The sequence below is a fragment of the Amborella trichopoda genome, chromosome 7 (genome assembly GCF_054954075.1).
Source record: "Amborella trichopoda isolate Santa Cruz 75 chromosome 7, AtrichopodaSantaCruz75HAP2 v2.0, whole genome shotgun sequence".
Lineage (NCBI taxonomy): Eukaryota > Viridiplantae > Streptophyta > Magnoliopsida > Amborellales > Amborellaceae > Amborella > Amborella trichopoda.
Window position 1 is genome coordinate 20,847,580 of NC_142342.1, and position 19,832 is coordinate 20,867,411.

Genomic DNA, 19,832 nt, shown 5'->3' on the forward strand with positions numbered 1-19,832 from the left:
TTCTTGAGCTATTTTATAGTCAATTAGTGACATAACACACATCACGTTTTATTCGTGTGAAAATATAAAATTCTCTCGTGTAATCAACCTTGAATTATTTTTCATCAATTAGTTGGCAATTGATGCAAAAAGATACATTAAAAACTAATTAATACGAAAAATATTCCAACACTTAACCAAATAAAAAGACTTTTTTTTATGTGAAAATATTTTTTAAAAAACATTTTCTTGCGAACCAAACGGGCAGTTAGGGACATAAAACATATTGAATAGAACTACCCACTCAAGGCCCCATAATTAAATAACCAACTACAAAGCTTTGTGATAGAAAATGAACCGCCGACTCATCCTCCGATTAGTTTCGTGTTCAAGAAATCAATATCCAACTGAGAGACTGAGGATTTTCCAAGACAAGAGACGGGTCTAGGGTTCTTTCTTGGTAGAAGGAGAAGAGGAAGAGAGGGAGACAGATTGAAGAAGAAGAAAGCGAGATGAGAGAGAAAGAAAGGGCCTTCTTGTGGTCATCATCAGAGGCCTACCCCTGTGTGGTAGCCCCTTCCATTCTACTCCACCATTTTCACCAGATCTGATGCGCTCACCTCAACTCATACCAACAAGGATGTGACGCCTCCATTTTTATTTAATTTAAAGTGGAAGGTGATGCGCAATAGCAGAAGGAATGGGAAGAGGGTGGCGGGATTGTTCAGTAAAACCATGGGGGGGATTGCAGAATCGAGAGCATCAAAGTTGTATGGAAACAGACATGCGAGAAACAACGAGCGGAAGTGGAGTCGATTCGGAAGGGGCTTCTTGTGGGTTTCATTGTTCCTCTATTTTTGCAGCTCTGGCCCTGATTTCCTCTGGTTCCTGAGGGGGTTTTCTCCTTCTTCTTCGTCTTCTGATGGTTACAGCACCACGCCAATCTCGTCTTCTCGACATCCACAGTTCCAGAAGAAGACCACTGTTTCAACCTCAGATTCTCTGGTATCAAGGGCCTTGGTTGAGCTCAATGAAACTAGAATGCAACCGGTACAAACGCTCTCACCAGGTACCTTCATATATCCATCATCAAACTGTTATGGTTTTCTAAAATGCTTACAAAACCTCATTCTTTCTGTTATAATAAGGATTAATAGAAAGAAATTGTTAGTCTTTCATATATCTTGGAGTTTATTTGTGTTTTGGGAATACAGGGTTATGGAATGGAATGAAGGTGTATGTGTATGATCTTCCTTCTAAGTATAACACCCGGTGGCTGTCGAACCCCCGCTGCTCCACCCACCTCTTCGCGGCGGAGGTGGCCATACACAAAGTCCTCCTCCACAGTCCCGTCCGAACTCTGGATCCCTACGAAGCCGATTTCTTCTTTGTCCCTGTTTACGTCTCCTGTAACTTCAGCACCCCCAATGGTTTTCCCGCCATCGGCCACGCCCGTCCGCTTCTCTCATCCGCTGTCGACGACATAGCCAAATCCTGGCCGTTCTGGAACCGGAGCGATGGCTCAGACCACGTCTTCGTCGCCAGCCACGACTACGGTGCTTGCTTTCATGCCATGGTAGGTGCGGTAGGTGCAGGAGTAGTTGTCGCTCCCTCGAGTTACAATTAAAGCACCATGGCTCATCACAAAATTTGATTGATCAAAAGCTTTTGCGGAAAAAAGTTTTAGTTTTTTGATTAATTAAAGCCCCATGCCTCACAAAATTACGCAAACTTTCTCCAATATCTCGTAGCCTCCTTAGTCTGTATTAAATGACGACCCATGTGCTTCTCTGGCTGTCACCGCCCTGTTGGATTTAGTATTCATTAACACCCAGCAGGACGTGCATAGGAATGAATTATTTGCCCTAATTTTAGTTGTTTCTGTAGTGAGCATAGATGAGCTACGCTTAGGAAAAAGTTTAAATAAGGTTGAAACTTTAAAATGTTAGACTTGAGACGATATCAAGATGCAGGTATATAAAAAGAAAAAAAGATTTTGAGTCTACTAAATAGTCTTGCGACACATTAATTACACCGTCCATTATCAAAATTTTCAAGTAAATTTACTTAGATTTGAATCAATTTTAGAGTTTAAAATTTTATAATTAAAAATAAAAATAGATTTCCAGCCCATCCTAAAATTTTTTGATAATTATAAAATTTAGAGGTGTGCCTTAATTTGAGTATTTAAAGTTGCAACCTGATGCAAACCACACCTATACTTAAATCATTTATTGGATTTCTTGTGGCCTAATATAGAGCGAAGCCAAGGTCTTTATGGTAAATTACTAAGCATCAAAATTTGAATGTCGGGAAGCCCAAGGGGTGTCTGTTGATTGCTTTTGACCGGCGCAGGAGGACGTTGCAAAAGCGGATGGGATTGCAGAGTTTTTGAAGAGTTCGATTATATTGCAGACTTTTGGAGTGAAAGGACCGCACCCTTGTCAGGACTCGGACCACATTCAGATTCCTCCATATATTTCTCCAGATTATGTGAAAGCAACCCTCACTTCCCTTCCTAAAACTCACAAGCGGGATATTTGGGCCTTTTTCCGGGGAAAGATGGAGATTCACCCCAAAAATATAAGCGGCCGTATCTATAGCAAGTAAACATTCTCTCTCTCTCATCCAGCTGGCCGACTTTAAACTAAATTTATGAAACACCCCAAACTGAACTCGAATCTGTAAAGGCTTCTCTGTTTCCATCGGAGCATTAATTGTGAAGCGGATTTAGAATCGGTAATTGATAAGATAAAATGGACTTGTGAAGCGGCTTTAGAATTGGTAATTGATAAGATTAGAGAAAATGAAGTTATATCAAGTGTACACGAGCACAATACGTGTTAGGAGGTTGGGAAGGATAAAAAAGTGCCACGGGTAGTGTTTTAGGAGGTTGGATCAAGTGGAAGGATAAAAAAGTGTCTCGGATAGGTCTAAATGGATATAGTTAGAAGCCATAATAAAAAATATAGTGATTTATTAGTTAGAAGTTGTAGGAAAAGATGTAAGATTTATATGAGGTCTGAAAGGACTTGGTTGGATGCTGTGGGAAAATATATTTTGAAAGTACGACTCTTGATAGAATAGCAAAGATTGATATAGTTGAGTCTAAACAGTTGGGAAAAGAAAAAGGTTTGATGATACTGATGCTAATGGATTTTTTTCCTTGGTCATGGGAATTGAAATGGAGCTTGAGATTGGTTATTTCAAGAACAATTGTTTCATGCAGGGTAGACTGCATTTGCACAATATGTGGTCCTCAGGTATGAAGCATCCATGCAAACAGGTGGTACATCTAAAAACAATTAAAACCAACTATTTAAATGTTGTTTTAATAAAATTATTATTTTAATTTTCAAATTTTAGTTATTTATTCATATTCATGATCTTTATGTTAAAGATTATATATTCTCGAGGTTCGAATTCTATTTAAAAAATAAATGTATTAAGGGGTCCGCATTTTTACATGGGCTGGCTTGGCCGCATGTTATACACAGCCTTCCATCTTGTTATTAAGTGGATTTGTGCTATGGAGCCCATTAAATATGTTTCGAAAAGCAGCGGATAAGACGCTCACATTGACGTAAAAAACCCGGAAAAGATGTTCACAAGGCCGTCATTTGTTACTAATATTGAAGCGAACTTGTCAGTATGCGTACCCCTCCAATTTATTGTTGAAGTCTCGTATTAGTCCTATTCTCAGTTTTACCCCTCTACATTAGTTCTCTTCCATTAAGTTGCTTACTAGGCTATAATGGCACCTCTTAATTCCTGCCGCTTATGAACGCGGCGTCAAAAGGTCTCCTTTTTGGTTTAGTAGTGGAGTTCAAACTCGTACTAATTTTAAAGTTGAAAAAGTTTATATAAGGTTGTAACTTTATAATGTAGAGCTACGGGGTGCATCTCAAAAATCCATCTACAATGTCGTTTTAATGTTGAAAAACCATTTGATTGGTCATCTCAACTGATTGATCATCGCAACTGCACCCTTTTAAGATTATCACCAATTTGCATTGAATTGGTTTTAGATTAAGACACAGTTTATATGAGTCCCTGCCCTCATATGTAGAAATGGGGGCCCCTTGAATTAAATTTTGATTCTTATTTTTAAGGAATATGCAATTCATACCTAATATGGAGATCATTAATGAATTAAAAATTAAAAATGATCTAATATTGAGATCGTTAATGAATTAAAAATTTAAAATTAAAAATGATAAATTTTTTAGAAAGAAAAGTTTGAGCCATTGATATTACCTTGCTTTCTGAGATTACTAGCAAAGCAATTTTGATGTTTCCTTGCCATAATAATTAAATATTGAAAACAAACAGGGGAATTAGGACGATGATATGGAAAAATTACCATCATCACCGAAAATTTTATCTGATGAGAGAGAAATTCCAAGGGTACCAACAGGAAATGGCGCGCTCCGTGTTCTGCCTGTGTCCACTGGGATGGGCCCCATGGAGCCCACGCATTGTTGAATCGGTGGCCCTTGGATGTGTCCCCGTCATCATAGCGGACGGCATCCGCCTCCCCTTCCCAGAGGCCGTACGATGGTCCCAAATCTCGATCTCCGTGGCCGAAAAAGACGTGGGGAAATTGGGGAAGATCCTGGAGCGAGTGGCTGCCACCAATCTAACGGCGATCCAGAAGAATCTATGGACGGAGAGCAACCGCCGTACTCTGCTGTACACCGATCCCATCCAACCCGGTGACGCCACGTGGCACGTCTTGGATAACTTGGCGCGCAAGCGGCACCATCGTTCTCTAAGGAGGCGTTGGTCCAATCAGTGAACGACACGTCTTTGGACGATTAAATTTTGTTTGCGGACCGCCAGCGTGGCATGCGGTATCTGTTGTCCTTACGTAGGGTCTGTATACAGCTGCTAGCTGCCGGGCTGTTCTGTTCAGATTTGACATTTTATTTTTGATTTTTTTCTTCTCTCGTCGTCCTGGGAAAGAATGAAAGAGAATAAGAAAAAGATGTATGACATTTTTACATTTTAAATCCATTTTTTAATGGTAAATTTTTATATTTTATTGACCCAAAAAATTGTAAATTTTCATTTTAATTATTTTCTATTCGGCCAAGCATAGGTAAAAAATGTAGGCCTCTTAATAATATATATTTTTGAGATGGATTTTAAGACAATTTTTAAAGATATGTAATCTCTAATATGGAGGTCATGAATATGAAAAGGGTGCGGTTTGTAAACAATCAAATTTCTAAACAATCAAATTAGAGCCTATCTTCAATTAGTGGCCACAGTTTCGATACCGGAAATCTTTGTGACAACTTTAAAATATATTTTAATCTTTATTTATAAGGTTTAAATATTAAAAAATATAGTGTATATTTTTAAAGTTTTGAAGATTTTTGGACATCAAAACATCTTCGAGTGAAAGTTTTAAAGTAGGCTCAAATTTGATTGTTTAGATCCTCAGCTCTATATAAATTTTTCCCCTATGAAAAATGCTGCAGTTTGTAGGGAGCTTAGGCTTTGAACAGTCAAATTAGAGCCTACTTTCAAATAGTATCAACAAAATATAGTTTTAATATTGGAAATCTTTGTGATAAGCTTTAAAATATATTTTCATATTTATTTATAAAGTTTAAAGCTTCAAAAATAATGTAGATAAACACATCTATGAAAATCTTGAAAATTGACGGTTCAAAAATGTGTTACAAAATACACTATTTCCAAAACTTGAAATCTATTTTTTTCTCTTGTCCATGCATCTTGATGTCGAGATGGTCGATTTGAAGATATTTGGGCATCAAAACAATCTCTTCTAGTAAAATTTTTCAGGTAGGCTCAAATTTGATTGGTTAGAGCTTCAGCTCTGTACAAACTTTTTCCTATTAAAAAATAAATAAATTTTAAAAGTTAGAAATAATAATTCTAGTAAGAAAACATATGGACCATTGGTTTCTATTGTTTTTAGATGGAACACCTACTTACATCCATCTTTAATGTTGATCCTTTACACTTTTTGGACTACATATGTATAAATGCAGTCCAGCTTGCATGAAACAATTTTCCTTTCTGTATATACTCAAATTAAGGTCAAAGTATGTCGACTCACACTATTCTTGTGCGGTCTCCTTGCAAAAATATATCTAAAAAGTGTAATTTCGATACAAATTTTTAGGGTTTGATAATCTCGACCATGACAATGATCTAAGTTTAGAATTTTTCTTTCTAAAAAATATAAATGTTATTTTTTAAAAGGTGCGGTTTGTATAGAGCCTAGGCTCTAATCAATCAAATTAGAGCCTATCTTCAAATAGTGTCGAGAAATGTAGTTTCTATATTGTAAATCTTTGTGATAACCTTAAAATATATTTTCATATTTATTTATGAAGTTTAAATTTTAAAAAATAGTATAGATTGACATATTTATGAAAACTTGAAAATTGACAATGCGTTACTAAATATACTATTTCCAAAACTTATAATCCATTTTTTTCTCATGTCCATGCATATTGATGTCGAGATGATCAATTTGAAAATGTTTGGACATCAAAACAACCTTTTCTAGTGAAAGTTTTGAAATAGGTTCAAATTTGATTGTTTAGAACCTTGGCTCTATATAAACTTTTTCCTTTTTTTTTTTTAATTCCTTTCTTCCCTGTTTATTTTAACTTTTAGATGTATCATTTTTTGACATCCATCTTAGAGATGGATGGTAGATACACAAGGGACTGCATGGTAATACGTGAGTCGGTTGACTCATCAAAACTGTGTCTAAGCTCAAATGTTGGGTATTGATTTCATCACAATGCACTTATAAAGAAAATTTAAAAATTAAGTACAAGGAAAATGACCTAAATATTCCTAAATTTTTTTAAAAATTGAGGTATTCTAGTCATTTTATTTATTTTAAAATACTTTATGGTAATTTTTGCAAATGTGAGATCTATTTGTGCTTAAGTTGATATATAGAAAATGAAATATAAATTAAAATATAATTTGCACTCTCAAAAGTAGGACTTGAGCTTAAACCGTAAAATATAAAAAGGACCCGGTTTCTATACGGCCAAGCCTAGATATGCAGAAATGCGGGCTTCTTAATAAATCTATTTTTGAGATGGACTTCAAGACTAAATTTTTAAGGATATGTAAAATATAACATGGAGATCATGAATACGAATAAATAAATAAATTTTAAAACTAAAAATAATAATTATAGTAAGAAAACATTAGGACCATTGGTTTCGATTGTTTTCATATGGAACATCAACTTGCATCCACCAAATCGCCATGGTAGACCTATACACATATTTGGGCCTCTCATGCAATACGAAAATTATTTAAAATAATTTATGATTTTTAGAAATTCATAAAATCCAATTTGAATAATTAAATCAATATCTCTGTTTCTATAAATTCAAATTTCATAAATAAAATACCCAAATATTCAAAAAAATTCAAATAGTAATTCTAAAACTCATATAATATTAAAAAAATATAATTAAATACATTTGATGTGAAAATGATCCATATGGTTTAGAAATAAATAAATAAATACTGAGACACTCCACTTTCTATTGTGGACTACGGCCTACATTTGCGTTATCAAATTGATCTAGTGTTGGCCATGACCCACAATCTATACATGGACCCATTAGTGGATCACCAAAGCCAAGCCAATGGGCAAGGAGACATAATCTTAGTTTGTGGATTTTTAGGTTATCCCCTAGAGACGTACCAAGGTCACCTAGACTTGATGCAACTACAATTATTTGGTGCATGTAGATAATCGCATATGCACAAGTTTCACCCTAAAAAGTGGTTCGTTTTCCCGAAATAGCTATCATATGTGTGTGCCATGTGATGGTATGCTGATGAGGCTTTGGCCTCCATCTTTAAAGGCCACCTTAACATATAAGAGCCACACAATCTATCGGCTCACTCATCCGGGCATGTTTCGACCTCATTAAAGGATGACCCGTTATAACTCTTATTGGTTTAATCTTTATGCCTAAGCAACATGAGTTTTTTCAACTGACTGACCTAGCACATGAAGCTCAGTCCGGTATCAACAAACATCATTTGCTCAGTATGGTTCATATAAGACCATACTCCTCCTGAGTTCATGTTCTATTATATTAAAAGTTCAATTACAAGCACTCATAAAGTCTTTAATGGCGACACACATTCAACACAAGGCTTTGTGGCACCGAACTTGCACTTTCAACATAGTTTTGAGACGCACCTTATTTTAATAGTATACGGTTGACACCTTATACGAACCATACCCATTTCTTTATGCACATAACACAACGAGATGTTTAGACTTATTCGGTTGGTCTCTTGGCGAATGAAAGTTACATGCCATAATATTAAGATCCTAAACATGTTCCGAGGATGGCGTTCTACATGGGAGGTGAGAACAAACAAATCTTTGGGCAGTAATAATGACATAAATGAGAAAGATAAAATCCAAGTGAAAGAAAGTAAAGATAGTGGACTAATGAGTGGCCCATGCTTTAACCCTAACGACAACGATAACAATGAATATTTGGAAGTGGGGTGGGGCCTGGTGGCATATGCTTGTCTCACGGCACACCAGTTTTGGACATTTTGGAGTGGGTTTAAGGAGCAAGTTATCTGAGAAATTATGCGTTTGGTTTAGTTTGGGAGCAAAGGTATGTGATAAGGACCTGTGGTTGGTAGGTCCAGCGTGTCTTGTACGTTGTTACATTAAGATGCCTGAATAATAGAGGCAATAATGCCAAAACAAATCTCTCTTTGACTTCCTCTCTCCCCATTTTAATGAAGCTAAGATCGTTCCATGTTTGGCAACTAGAACTTCTTGGTGGAACTTTCAGGATACTTTGGTAGTTTCTAGTTTGAAAACTAGAAAGTTCAGGAAGTACATACATTTTTTTTATTTTTGAGAATTACGCCTCTCCATTTCCCATGGAAGCACGTGTTAATGATGAAATGGTGTGATATCATTATAGTTGTTGTGAATCCAAATCTCTTGAACTTGCAATGGAAAAAATAGTATGAAACTCAATGCAACAACATGAAAGTAAAATAGAGGATCAACCACAAAGAGGACACCAAAGTTTAACGAGATCCAAACACAAATTATAATCTACATCCATAGGAGAATGATGCAACGCTTTATCTACCTCTAAAAGACAATAACTTCTCATGTTAATCTCAAATAAATAAATAAATAAATAAATAAAATCAATAAATAAAATCAATAAATAACTTACTCAGATCTGTTCTTAAATCACACGAGGGACTTAAGGTTCCATACCAAAACCTATAGACCAAGCCATCCGGTGATAGGCTACCGTGAGAGTCCTCTTAGTGAATCTCCTTCACCTTCCATCTCTATTTATCTATATTTTTTTAATCTTTTCTAGAGGGGTTAACCTCATTTTATGGAGAACACATTTATTTTTTAACTCTTACATTCATGGTTTATAGGAGTTGAGATCTAAGTATAACTCCTGCTTTATTTCCCTTAAGTGCAGCTAATTAGGATTAACAAGTTGTCATTAAACTGTTAATCCTATATAATGAGCTAAACTTGTCATTATTCCACTAATGACTCACATAATAGGATGTCATTCAAGCATTCCCACAAATTGGTAAAAGATATTTAGAAATTAAATAACCTTTGTATATCTATAATATAAAAAACAAATTCTTACAAGGAATTCAAACACATCACTGGGTTTTTCATCCAGTGATACTGTGTTTTCCTTCCAATGATAAATCCTATTAAAGCTAAAAAATAGATCCATGTATATGGCATTGTCTCATGTTAACCATATGGGATTTTACATATACTTCAATACGACTTTTGTATCATTATTGAAAAAATAAATTTCTAGGAGAAAAAGGGACTGATAGACCACATTTCCAACATCCTCTTTCTAAAACAGGGTACCAAACATACTTAAATGGGTTCTCCTTTGAATTTTCTCTAAAACTGTGATTGCAAGAGAGCAAGAAAAAGCAACAAGATGACATGAATGGTCCCTTGAATGCTTGGGTGATAGCTTGAGCCGAGCAGTTAGGTGCACCACAATGGTTACTTGAATGCTCTTCAATGTAGGTTCAAACCTTGGAGCAGAGGGTTAGGGTTTAGGTTTGGTTACGGGTGAGCCTAGGTGGGTTAAGGTGGTTAGGGAATATGGGTTGATATGGCTAGGGTGACTAGAGTGTGGTGTATAAATAGGTGTGATGTATGGGTAGATATGGTGTATGGGAGTGGCTTGGTGTAGGATCCTCTGGAAATAGGGAGTAGGGAATAAGGATTAAGTGGTTTAGGGTGTAGGGGATAGGAAGTATGGACTAAGGTGGTCTAGGGAGTTGGTTTGGTGTAGGATGGTCTAGGGAGTAGGAAGTGGGAGGTTTGGAAGTTGGGAGTTAGAAGTTTGTGATCCAAGGACAATTACCCAAAGTGGTAACACTTTCTCTCTCCTCTCTCTTGAAGTTAGAAGCAATACACAAGCAAAACCTTGAAGGGTCAAGAACCCAATATTTTGATTATGCTTCAAACCTTAGGTTACAAAATGACTCAATCAATTATAGAGGGCACCCATGAAATATGGGTGGATGCCCAAAACTTAACAAAACTACTCAAAAATAGACATTTAATGAATAAAAAATAAAATCCCTATTTTGGAAAAAATGTCTATTTTGTCCCTAGATATTTATTGAGAAATGACACAACCATCCCTCTTGGAGGGGCCTCATGCCATTGCCATGCCTTGGGAGCTTTTTCTGACCTTTTTGGTAACAATTTGGATGATCAAACACCGTAGAACTGTTCCTCACATTATCACCAACATTTTGATGCCCATTATTGGGCTTGATTCATAGTTTTGTGGTAGATCCCAAAATCCGGTCAAGCTCGTGATCTTTTGAATTATGAGCATCGATGTAGGACGATCTACCACATCTTGAGTCTTCTTTTTTTATCACAAATCGAAGGGGACTCAGTCACAATCGTTTTGCGATAAAAATCATCCTATTAGGTCATCGTTTAGGCGCTTTCCAAATTGGCCGGGGGGGGGGGGGGGTGGGGGTCGTCGAAAAATGGGATTCCAGAGGGTTGAAAACTTGCCTTATTTAAAATCAAAATTAAGTGTCTTGTAGCCTCCACTCACGCGTAAGTTCTACCCCAAAACGAAGACCTCTGAAATACAGTCGTAACGATCCCATATTTGTGACGATCCGGTGTTGGGGCTTCAAGCTATAACCTCTTGATTGGGATGCCTCTATTTAAAAATCTGCAATACATGAGTTTCAAAACCCAAATTCTCTTTAGAAATTCTCCCGTTTTGGGTATCATCACATGGCATGCCATATATAAAAACGACTGACTCAACAAGCTCTTGAACATACCAAATTTTGAGAGCAATTGGTCTTAAAACGAGAAAGTTATGGTCATCACAAGATAATTATGAAATTGAATGTCACACTTTTCATACATGGAAATTGGTCAACCGAAGCTGCACTAAAATAGTGTAAACCCCCCTATTTATCTTAAGTTAAGCCCAGAATAATGCCGAAAGGTTCAAATGAGCCGAAAATTGGTATTTGGGGGTTTGTGGACATTCCAAATCTAATGGCAGTGGTCTGATGGCTGTCATAGGCCTCGATAATAGGGCTCTAGTTATAAGATACATTTTCAGCATGAGAGCAACTGGAATTGTGAACCAAGTTTTATCATGATTGGCTTTAAACTTGGCGGATTGCGACGAAACTTGACAAGTTTCCCTAAGGCGTCCAAAGCTACCCTCCCATGCTTTTTGAGGTTGATTTGACACCTTTTCAAGTTTACCTAAAATTAAGCTTATTTCTACAGTGCTTATGTGGTTCGCATGCGTTTTTGGTATCGACGGGACCAGGTTGCGACTGGCTCCTTTTTTATTCGCATCAGAGATACAAGTGCATAAAAAATACTTTATAACAATTACCCTGCCGAATGTTACTTTTTGAGAGGAGCAAAAAGTGTAACATTCGGAACAAAACTTGCTTGAGTTCATCTTTTGAATCCTCACTGAGGTGCCTTTATTGTCTCTCTATATTCTTTTTCTTCTCGATCACTGGAATTAACATGATCTTTGAGGAGGAGATCATGTCAAGATTCTTCCCTGAGTGATGAGCGAATTGGATTCTAATGACTAGGAGCCTTGTTTAAGGGTTTAATAGACCTAGTTTTGCTAGAATCCCTTTTAAGAAGGAGCACGATGAATGGGGGCCTTACTTAAGGGCTAGTTTCCAAACTCATCAATGCTTCCAATTGAGCCAACTAGTGGGTGCCTTTGGGGCTTGAATCCTAATACAGTGGTATTTTCTGTTCTAACAACTGGGGGCCTTCTTTAAGGGCTTGAGACCCAGTCTTATTAGGATCCAGATATGTCTGGTAGTAGGCTAACATGCTGGGTGACTTCTTTCCTAATCCGTCAAATTTTTTTTGAAGGGCTAAAGGCAGGGGCCTTTTGAGGGCTTTGCTCCCATTTTACACTAAGCCTTCGATCTTGTCTATTTTACTTTAGATAGACAATCTAGAGGAGCCCTTAATGGGGCATATGAGCTTCTTCACTAAGATTTGGACTGTTGACACAGGGGGTGTCTCTTTGGGAGCTTACACCCAATCTATTTGGCTTAGTCAGGACCTTTTTTTAGTGGCCGTCTTGAAAGTCTAAACCTGTCAGTAACTGGGGCCTTCGTAAGACGGTCTCTTTCGAGCAAGAACCCCGATCATACTGGGCTTAATCAAGGGCTTTTAGTGGCCATCCCGAAAGTCTTAATATATCAGTAGATGGAGCCCTTTCGAGTTTTCATTATTACTCATGGTGCCCTTTCGAGTTTTCACCAGGTGGTCAGGGCTTGATTTTCCTTCACGCAGATAGTGGGAGAAAATCTTCTCTCAAACAACTGTAGAGGGTCCGCACATGCGCAACACCTTTGTTGTTGTGTGCACACATTCTCTCCTTTGTGCGGATAGGAACCAACAATGAGAAAGATTTTACGACAGGTGTGCGTTTAGGTGCATACCTCGTCGTTTGGGGGTTTGGGGACAAGCTAGGGTAGTTTGCCCTCTTAGAACAGTCACGAAGCCCTCCGGTTGTCTACCAACGTAATTTGGATACGAACTCTCGTCAAGCTATAACACGCCGCCTTGTTCTCTTTCGTTGGAAACTGCAATGTGAATTTGAAGATATTCCTCTATAATAGTTCACTCAGATGAGGGCTAGTTGGAAAAAGAAAGAACGAGGGGAGAAATAGTGACAAGAATCCCCTTGTCTGCGCAAACGCTATGCGCTTAGACGATCAAAGCAAATAAAGAGTTAGAATCCTCTCGACTATCGACTCAGAAGACTCCGCCTGAGTGAGTGCAGGAGAGAACGTATGTGTTTCTCATGGCTCAACTCGATTATATAGAGAGGAAGTTAGAGCGATGGTCCGAGGGTTGCAACTTTTAGGATGACTCTGAAGGATATCAAATTGAGCATATGATGGATAGCAGGAAGCTATACGGAGACGCGGGTTTGCTGCATTTTCACTTGAAACACAAAAGGGTAGATCGCAAAGAGATATGGGACCATGGGTTCTGCGACACCGAGACCCACACCGCGACGAGAATGAGAGAAAGAAGAGGGAAGAGATGGGGCCACGTGTTTGTCGCGGCTGTAGGTTATTGCGCGAGGCCAGCAACGAGTGGAGAGAGAGAAAAAGAAAAGGAGAGAGAATGGGCTTGAGGTGTGGCCTAGCTTAAGAGAGGGAGAGAGCGAACGCGGCCACATGATTAGGATAGGCAAGGGGTAGTTTCTCTATCTGAAAGTTTTCTCTCTCCTTGCCGTTGGATTCAAGGGTTAGAAGCAAAAGACAAGTGGACACAAGCTTAATGCCTCGATTTCGTTAATGAATGATTCAACCTTTTTACAAATGACCTAGGCTTGTTTATATAGAAGACCCACCAAACATGGGTGGATGCTCAAAATTAAGCCCAATTATGATTAAAAGAAATTACAACAAAATCTCGAATTTAAGAATAATGACCAAAAGTGCCCTTTAAACCTTTTGTGCTAATGATGAAACCATCCCTTTCTGAGGGGCCTTTTGCCATTGCCAGATATTGGGAGCTTTTTTAGATGTTTGTGGCAATGGTTCTGACGATCGATCATCGTATTCTTGATGCTTGCTTGATTATGAAGTGTTTGATATCTTTTGATCGTCATGAGACATAATTTTTTCCATGGGTAAAAATCTGGATAGGTTGTTAACTTTGACTGTCAATGCAATATGATTCATGGTGCTCCGGGTCTTTATTTTGATTTCAAATTAAAGAGGAGACTGTCACAATTGCTTTGTATGAAATTTTGTCTGATTTGGTTCTTGCTTGAAGTACTTTCAAACTCGGGAGATCGCCTGAAAAATGGATTTCGGTGATCGGGAAATCTTGCATTCTTCAACCTTGGAATTTGCGCTATCTGACCTTAGATTAGTGCAAAAGTTGTACCACCTTATAGCCCTTCGTGATATGGTCCCATCGGACCCAACTTTACGATGATCCTATGTACGGATATCAAGTTATCGTTTTACGAAGTTTGAGATGTCTTTCTTTGAAAACTCTCATTTCTATGTGTAGACGCCCCATTTTAAAACTGGAAAATTTCATGGTTTTCCTAAACCCATAGGACCACAAGATTTCAGTAGACCCGTAAACCATAGACCACCATAATCCATGGTCCCCATCCTATGATCCACACCTAGCAAATCTTGTAGTTTAGCAAATCTTGTAGTTTTTAATAGTTATCCATTCCACACCCATAGTTTTTAGTAGTTATCCCTTCCACACCTAGCAAATCCCATAGTTTATAGTATTCTACACCTAGCAAATCCGAAAGTTTTTAGTAGTTATCCATTCTACATCCCTTTAGGACTATAAGAAAAAAAAACTAGCATGGTTAAGGAGGGAAGAGAGGTGAGATGTGGGAGAGAGGTGGGACGTGGGAGGCTAGAGAGAGAGAGCCTAGGAAAACCTTAGCCTTTGAGAGATAAGAGAGAAAACCGTGAGAGATCCTAGATCTAGACAAGTTCTAACCAAACTCTAGCCATTAAACCTGCAACCCTAAGCTTAGAACAGGTCCAAGATAACCATTCAACCAAGCCAAGGCTTGGTCAACATTGAAGAGAGACAAAGAGGATCCCCTGTATAAACATAGTTGTCGCGGTCCTGATATGGGCGAGGCCTCGAAGCCTCGGGTTTGCAGGGCCAACCGGCTCAGCTAGGTATTTTTCTCATCATCTTTTCCTTCATTTTTTTAGTTAGTTTGTTAGATCTAGGATTTTATTTTTATTTTATTCAATATTTCATACTTTTTGTATCGATTCTGGCTCTGCCATTGATCTGAGAGTGAATCTATTCGTTTTTTAATAGATATTGCCTCATATCAGAATTTGATTTTCCCCACTCTCTATCACTTTTTTTAAAAAAATCAGTTTTTTAGTGTTCAGATCTGAGAGATCTTCCTCTGAAGATCTCTCGGATTTGCATCGTAAATAATTTGGCGCCCATTGTGAGGCATTTCGAACTAGATCTATGCACGAAAAAAAAAAAAAAAGAGGCCCGAGAAACAAAAATCATTTTATTTAATTCTATCTTGCATTAGTTTCCCTTTTTTGTTTTTTCTTTGTTTTTTTTTTCTTTCCATAATTTAGTGCTTATCATATTTCTTTTCTTCTTCACCTCCTTCGATTTTACATCCTTAGTACCCTGTTAACATTAAAAAAAAAAAAAAAGGGCTTTGATATCCTTATTAACAATGTTTGGATCCTGTTGCATTTTGACAAAAGAGCACGGTTTTTTAGAATTCTCTATTGCTCAAAAAAGATAAGGAAAGAAGGTGTTGGGGAGATGGGAATATCTTTTCTTTAGTATTTTACCTATTACATAGGTCAACGTAGGATATAGACTTATCTTGTTTCTTTTTTAGGTTATCATAATAGCATGGTGAATTAGCAGTAGTGTGAGGTCTCTTAGAAAGATATTATCCTGATTCTTTCTTACGTTGTCATGTGCGTGGGAGAGATATGGAGGCTCCTATAGATAAGAGAAAATAGGGAAGGGAGATTGAGGGAAAATAGGGAGAAGAAATAGGAAAAGGAGATTGAGAAAAAATAGGGAAGGGAGATTGAGAGAAAATAGGGAGAAGAAATAAGAAAAGGGAGATTGAGAGAAAATAGGGAGAAAAAATCGTGAAGAGTGAGAGTTTTAGGGCGTGGGAGAGAGAGAACTTTTTTTTTTAAAAGCTACTTTTTTTAAAAAAATAAAAAATAAAAAAAAAACAACTTTTAAGGCCTTTCTCATTTTCAGAAAAAGGAAAAAGAAAGGCTTCCTTGCCTCAAAAAACAAAAAAGAAAGATTTTTAGAAGCCTCTTTGTTTCGAAAAAAAAAAAAAAAAAGTTTTTTTTTAGGCCTCTTTGTTAAAAAAAACAAAGGATTATTGTTGTAAAAAAAAAAAAAAAAAGGATGGGTGTTTGAGGCCATATTTCTTATCCACTAAAAAAAAAAGATATATTTAGCCAATTTTATTTTATTTATTTTTTTAAAAAAACTATCCTAAGAAAAAAAATTAACAAATTTTTTAGGCATCTTTGTCAAAAAAAAAAAAAAAAAAAATTTTAAAGGCAATTTTGCTTTCAAAATAAAAATAAAAATTTTAAGGCCTTTCTCATTTCTAAAAAAAGAAAATGTTCTTTGTAAGAAAAAGGAAAAAAAATCTTAAAGCTTTTTTGTTTTCAAAAACAAAAAAAAGCACTTTTGCAACAATTTTTTTTTCTTTTTAAAGCCACTTCTTTTTCTAAAAAAAAAAGAAAAGAATTTTCACATTTAAAAAAAAAAAATCCCCTTTACCCGACTCTTCAAATGCAAAAAGGGAGGAAACAAAGAAAAATTTTTTTTTTCCAAAAAAAAAATGTCTTTCGTTTATTTGCTTTTTATTTGGTAGCTGCCACTCCGTTCTCTTTTCATTAAAGAATAGAAGGATAAAAAAAAAAAAATTTCCAGGGTCATATGCACTCTCTCTCTAATTGTGCCCTGATCGAGTCACCCTCGGCTCGAGGCGTGCTCAACTAGGCATGGGTTGTACCTGGTTCCACTTCTATTTTGACTTAACACCTTCTTAGGGGTTGCTTACCCCACACTTGAACTGTGCTTTTGGATTGGTCAAGACTCCGACTCAAAGCGCACCTCACTCGGCACAATTTGTGCCAAATGTTAACATTTCTTTCTTGCATTGTGGGTTTGCGTGTATGTTATTTTATTTTCAATTGCATGCTTCTTTACACACTCTTGTACACAATGGACCGGTGAATCCTGGGAAACCAACAATTTTTTTCAAAAACCCCCCAAAACCTGGCATTAATTGTAGTGAGGGGAACCTATCATTGAGAGCCGAGGTGGTTGGAATTCGTGTAATTTAACTGTGAGCGCCCCTCCGTAATCCTTAGCCTCAAAGCAACTCCACACATAGTAGGATCTGATTGATTCCTTTAACAGGTAACCATAACCTACGTGGGGACCTATTCAGCTTAGCCACATTTCAATAGTTAGGAACCCACTCAGACCTAGCCTACCCATAGTTTAGGGCAAAGTTTTCAAGTGCATTGTTTGCTTATCTCAGTTGATTAGTCTTAGATCTCATTCCAGATCCACTTCTGGTCCGAGCTAAAACCTCATGGGTCCAAGTCCAAGCATGTACCTGGTCTAGCCTAGGTCCGAACCAGGGTCACACCCAGGTCCGAACCTAGGCTCCATTTTGGTTTGAGCCAACGCTCATGCCAAATATCACCTAGAACTTAGCCCGGGTCCACACCCCGTTTAGATTTGAAACCTTTTGGGTCCAAGTCCAGGCCTGTGCTCAGCCTAGCCCAGGTCCGAACTAGGTTCACACCTAGATCCGCCCACCTTTTTCTCCGAGCCAAGGTTCGTACCTAACCCAACCTTGATCCAATATAGGTCAACACCCGATCTGATAACCAGTCCTTCTAGGTCCAAGCCCAAGATTGTGCCCAACCTAGCCTAAGTCCGAACCAGGTCCACGCCCATGTCCAAACCTAGGCCCCCCTCTCATTCCTAGACAAAACTCATACCCATATAGTCTAGATCTCAGTTTAGGTCCTAGCCTATGTTTAAGTATAAAGTTGCTTATAGAGCTAAACTAGGCTTATCTTATTTCAGGATCTAAACCACAACCCATCGAGTCTAGCGAGATGCATCTGGTCTAGTCCAACCTAGGTCTTAGTCTAGGGTTTTTCCCAAAGAACCAGACTAGGTTCTTTCCAAAGCCATCAAGTTTAAATCTCACCCTAAGTCTAGATTCAAGAACGGGGTCAAAGAGAGTCACCATGTCGGTTACCTAAGGTATCCATGATGATTATTCTACAGCCGACTCCAAACCTAATCTTCAAAAACTTAGAGACCAGGATGCCGCAATCCCATGGGATTATGGCTAAAATCTAGGTCCATCCATTTTTTGGTGCCCAAGTCTTCAATTAGAGGTAGAGTCTCAAGGATGAGCTTCTAATCCTGAGATCTGTGTGGCCTGAAAAGCTAGCTCTGCCCAAAAGATTTTGAATAGTCATGGGGTTTGACCTGGGGTCATCCTGTAAGGGCTCTTACGTAACCAAAATAAGAGTCGAGTGAGGGAAGAAGTTCATGCAGTGTCAAATGCTCGTTCCCAAAACTTGAACCAAGATAACCCCGAGACATGACAGTCTCGAAACTAAGACCCACCTAAGTTTAGGGGATCTAACCCCCCCTCAAGCCACCATAGCACAACTCATGATAACTTGAATGGCATACGAAACAGAGGTATCTATTTGAATAGACCCCTAAGTAATGTAGGTGTCCAAATTGCCCTCCAAAGGTTAGTTGACCGAGGCTACACTCTTCACGCCCCAGCACATGTATTAGTACCAAACCAACTTAGTGCTGTAGGACAACCCATTGGACAACCGAGTCAATCTCTTCTTCAATCGGTCCCAGTAATCCAGCTGGTCCAACATACCATGTAATTTATACAGCTTGTGGTAACACCTATGGGACAATACGTCCCTCAGGCCCAAGTATACCAAACCACCCCAGTGACTACGACTCATCAACTTCAGATCCATACGGGCCAATACATACCCCAAGCCCTGACTCATCAGTCTACACTTGGGAACCTGCCAACTGGCGGGCATACGGTCATGTCGAATGGCCAATACAAAGGTATCATGAAAGCAATATAGGACACTTGTAAGAATGAACATTCATGAAGTTTTACCTCCGAAGGCCTATGCTCATGAGATCCTTGGACGCATGGAGGACCTTCCCTTTGGATTGGTCATCCTGGAATTTGGAAACAAGTTCAATGAGAAGAGCGATCCAGATACCCATGTTAACACATACCTTCTCTCCGTTCGAGCTTTGTGAGAAAGGCCAAATCAACTGAAGGCCATATTTTCGCAAACATTGACCGGCGAGGCTCTGAACTGGTAGCGAATAATTATTTATACTCAACCGCATGTCACTCCAGATGAAATGTTCAATCAATTTGTCTCTCACTACCGTGGAACCACACCATGGCCTCTCTCCTTGGGTGAACTCAGTGCAATAAAAAAGAATCCTAAAGAATCCTTTGAGGACTTCATCAATCAATTTCATGAGGCGGTGATGTGGGTCATTAAATGTCCACTCACAGACCCGACCAAGATCTCCATGACCGTCGAAAGTGCCACTCTCGAATGCAGGACCTTCTTCAGCCAAGGTACTATCCCCCACTCTTTCGACTCCATGATGGAGCGGGTGGAGAGCCGTG

At 38.2% G+C, this 19,832-nt stretch overlaps 1 protein-coding gene across 5 annotated transcripts; it reads left to right on the top strand.

Annotated features, from left to right (window-relative positions):
- The first annotated feature begins 436 nt into the window (after positions 1 to 436).
- On the top strand, positions 437 to 5,256 carry LOC18441090 (putative glucuronoxylan glucuronosyltransferase IRX7). 5 transcript variants are annotated; one of them, XM_020671572.2, is made up of 4 exons: positions 437 to 1,048; positions 1,194 to 1,564; positions 2,335 to 2,585; positions 4,312 to 5,256. In XM_020671572.2, the coding sequence occupies exons 1-4, from the start codon at positions 661 to 663 to the stop codon at positions 4,775 to 4,777; spliced, it is 1,476 nt and encodes a 491-aa protein (XP_020527231.1). In that variant the 5' UTR covers positions 437 to 660; the 3' UTR covers positions 4,778 to 5,256. The 5 variants fall into 5 exon arrangements, with proteins under 5 accessions (XP_020527231.1, XP_011625900.1, XP_088728808.1 ...); XM_011627598.3 differs by having other exon boundaries at positions 1,194 to 1,555; XM_088872682.1 differs by lacking the exon at positions 2,335 to 2,585 and having other exon boundaries at positions 1,194 to 1,555.
- Positions 5,257 to 19,832: the final 14,576 nt, after the last annotated feature.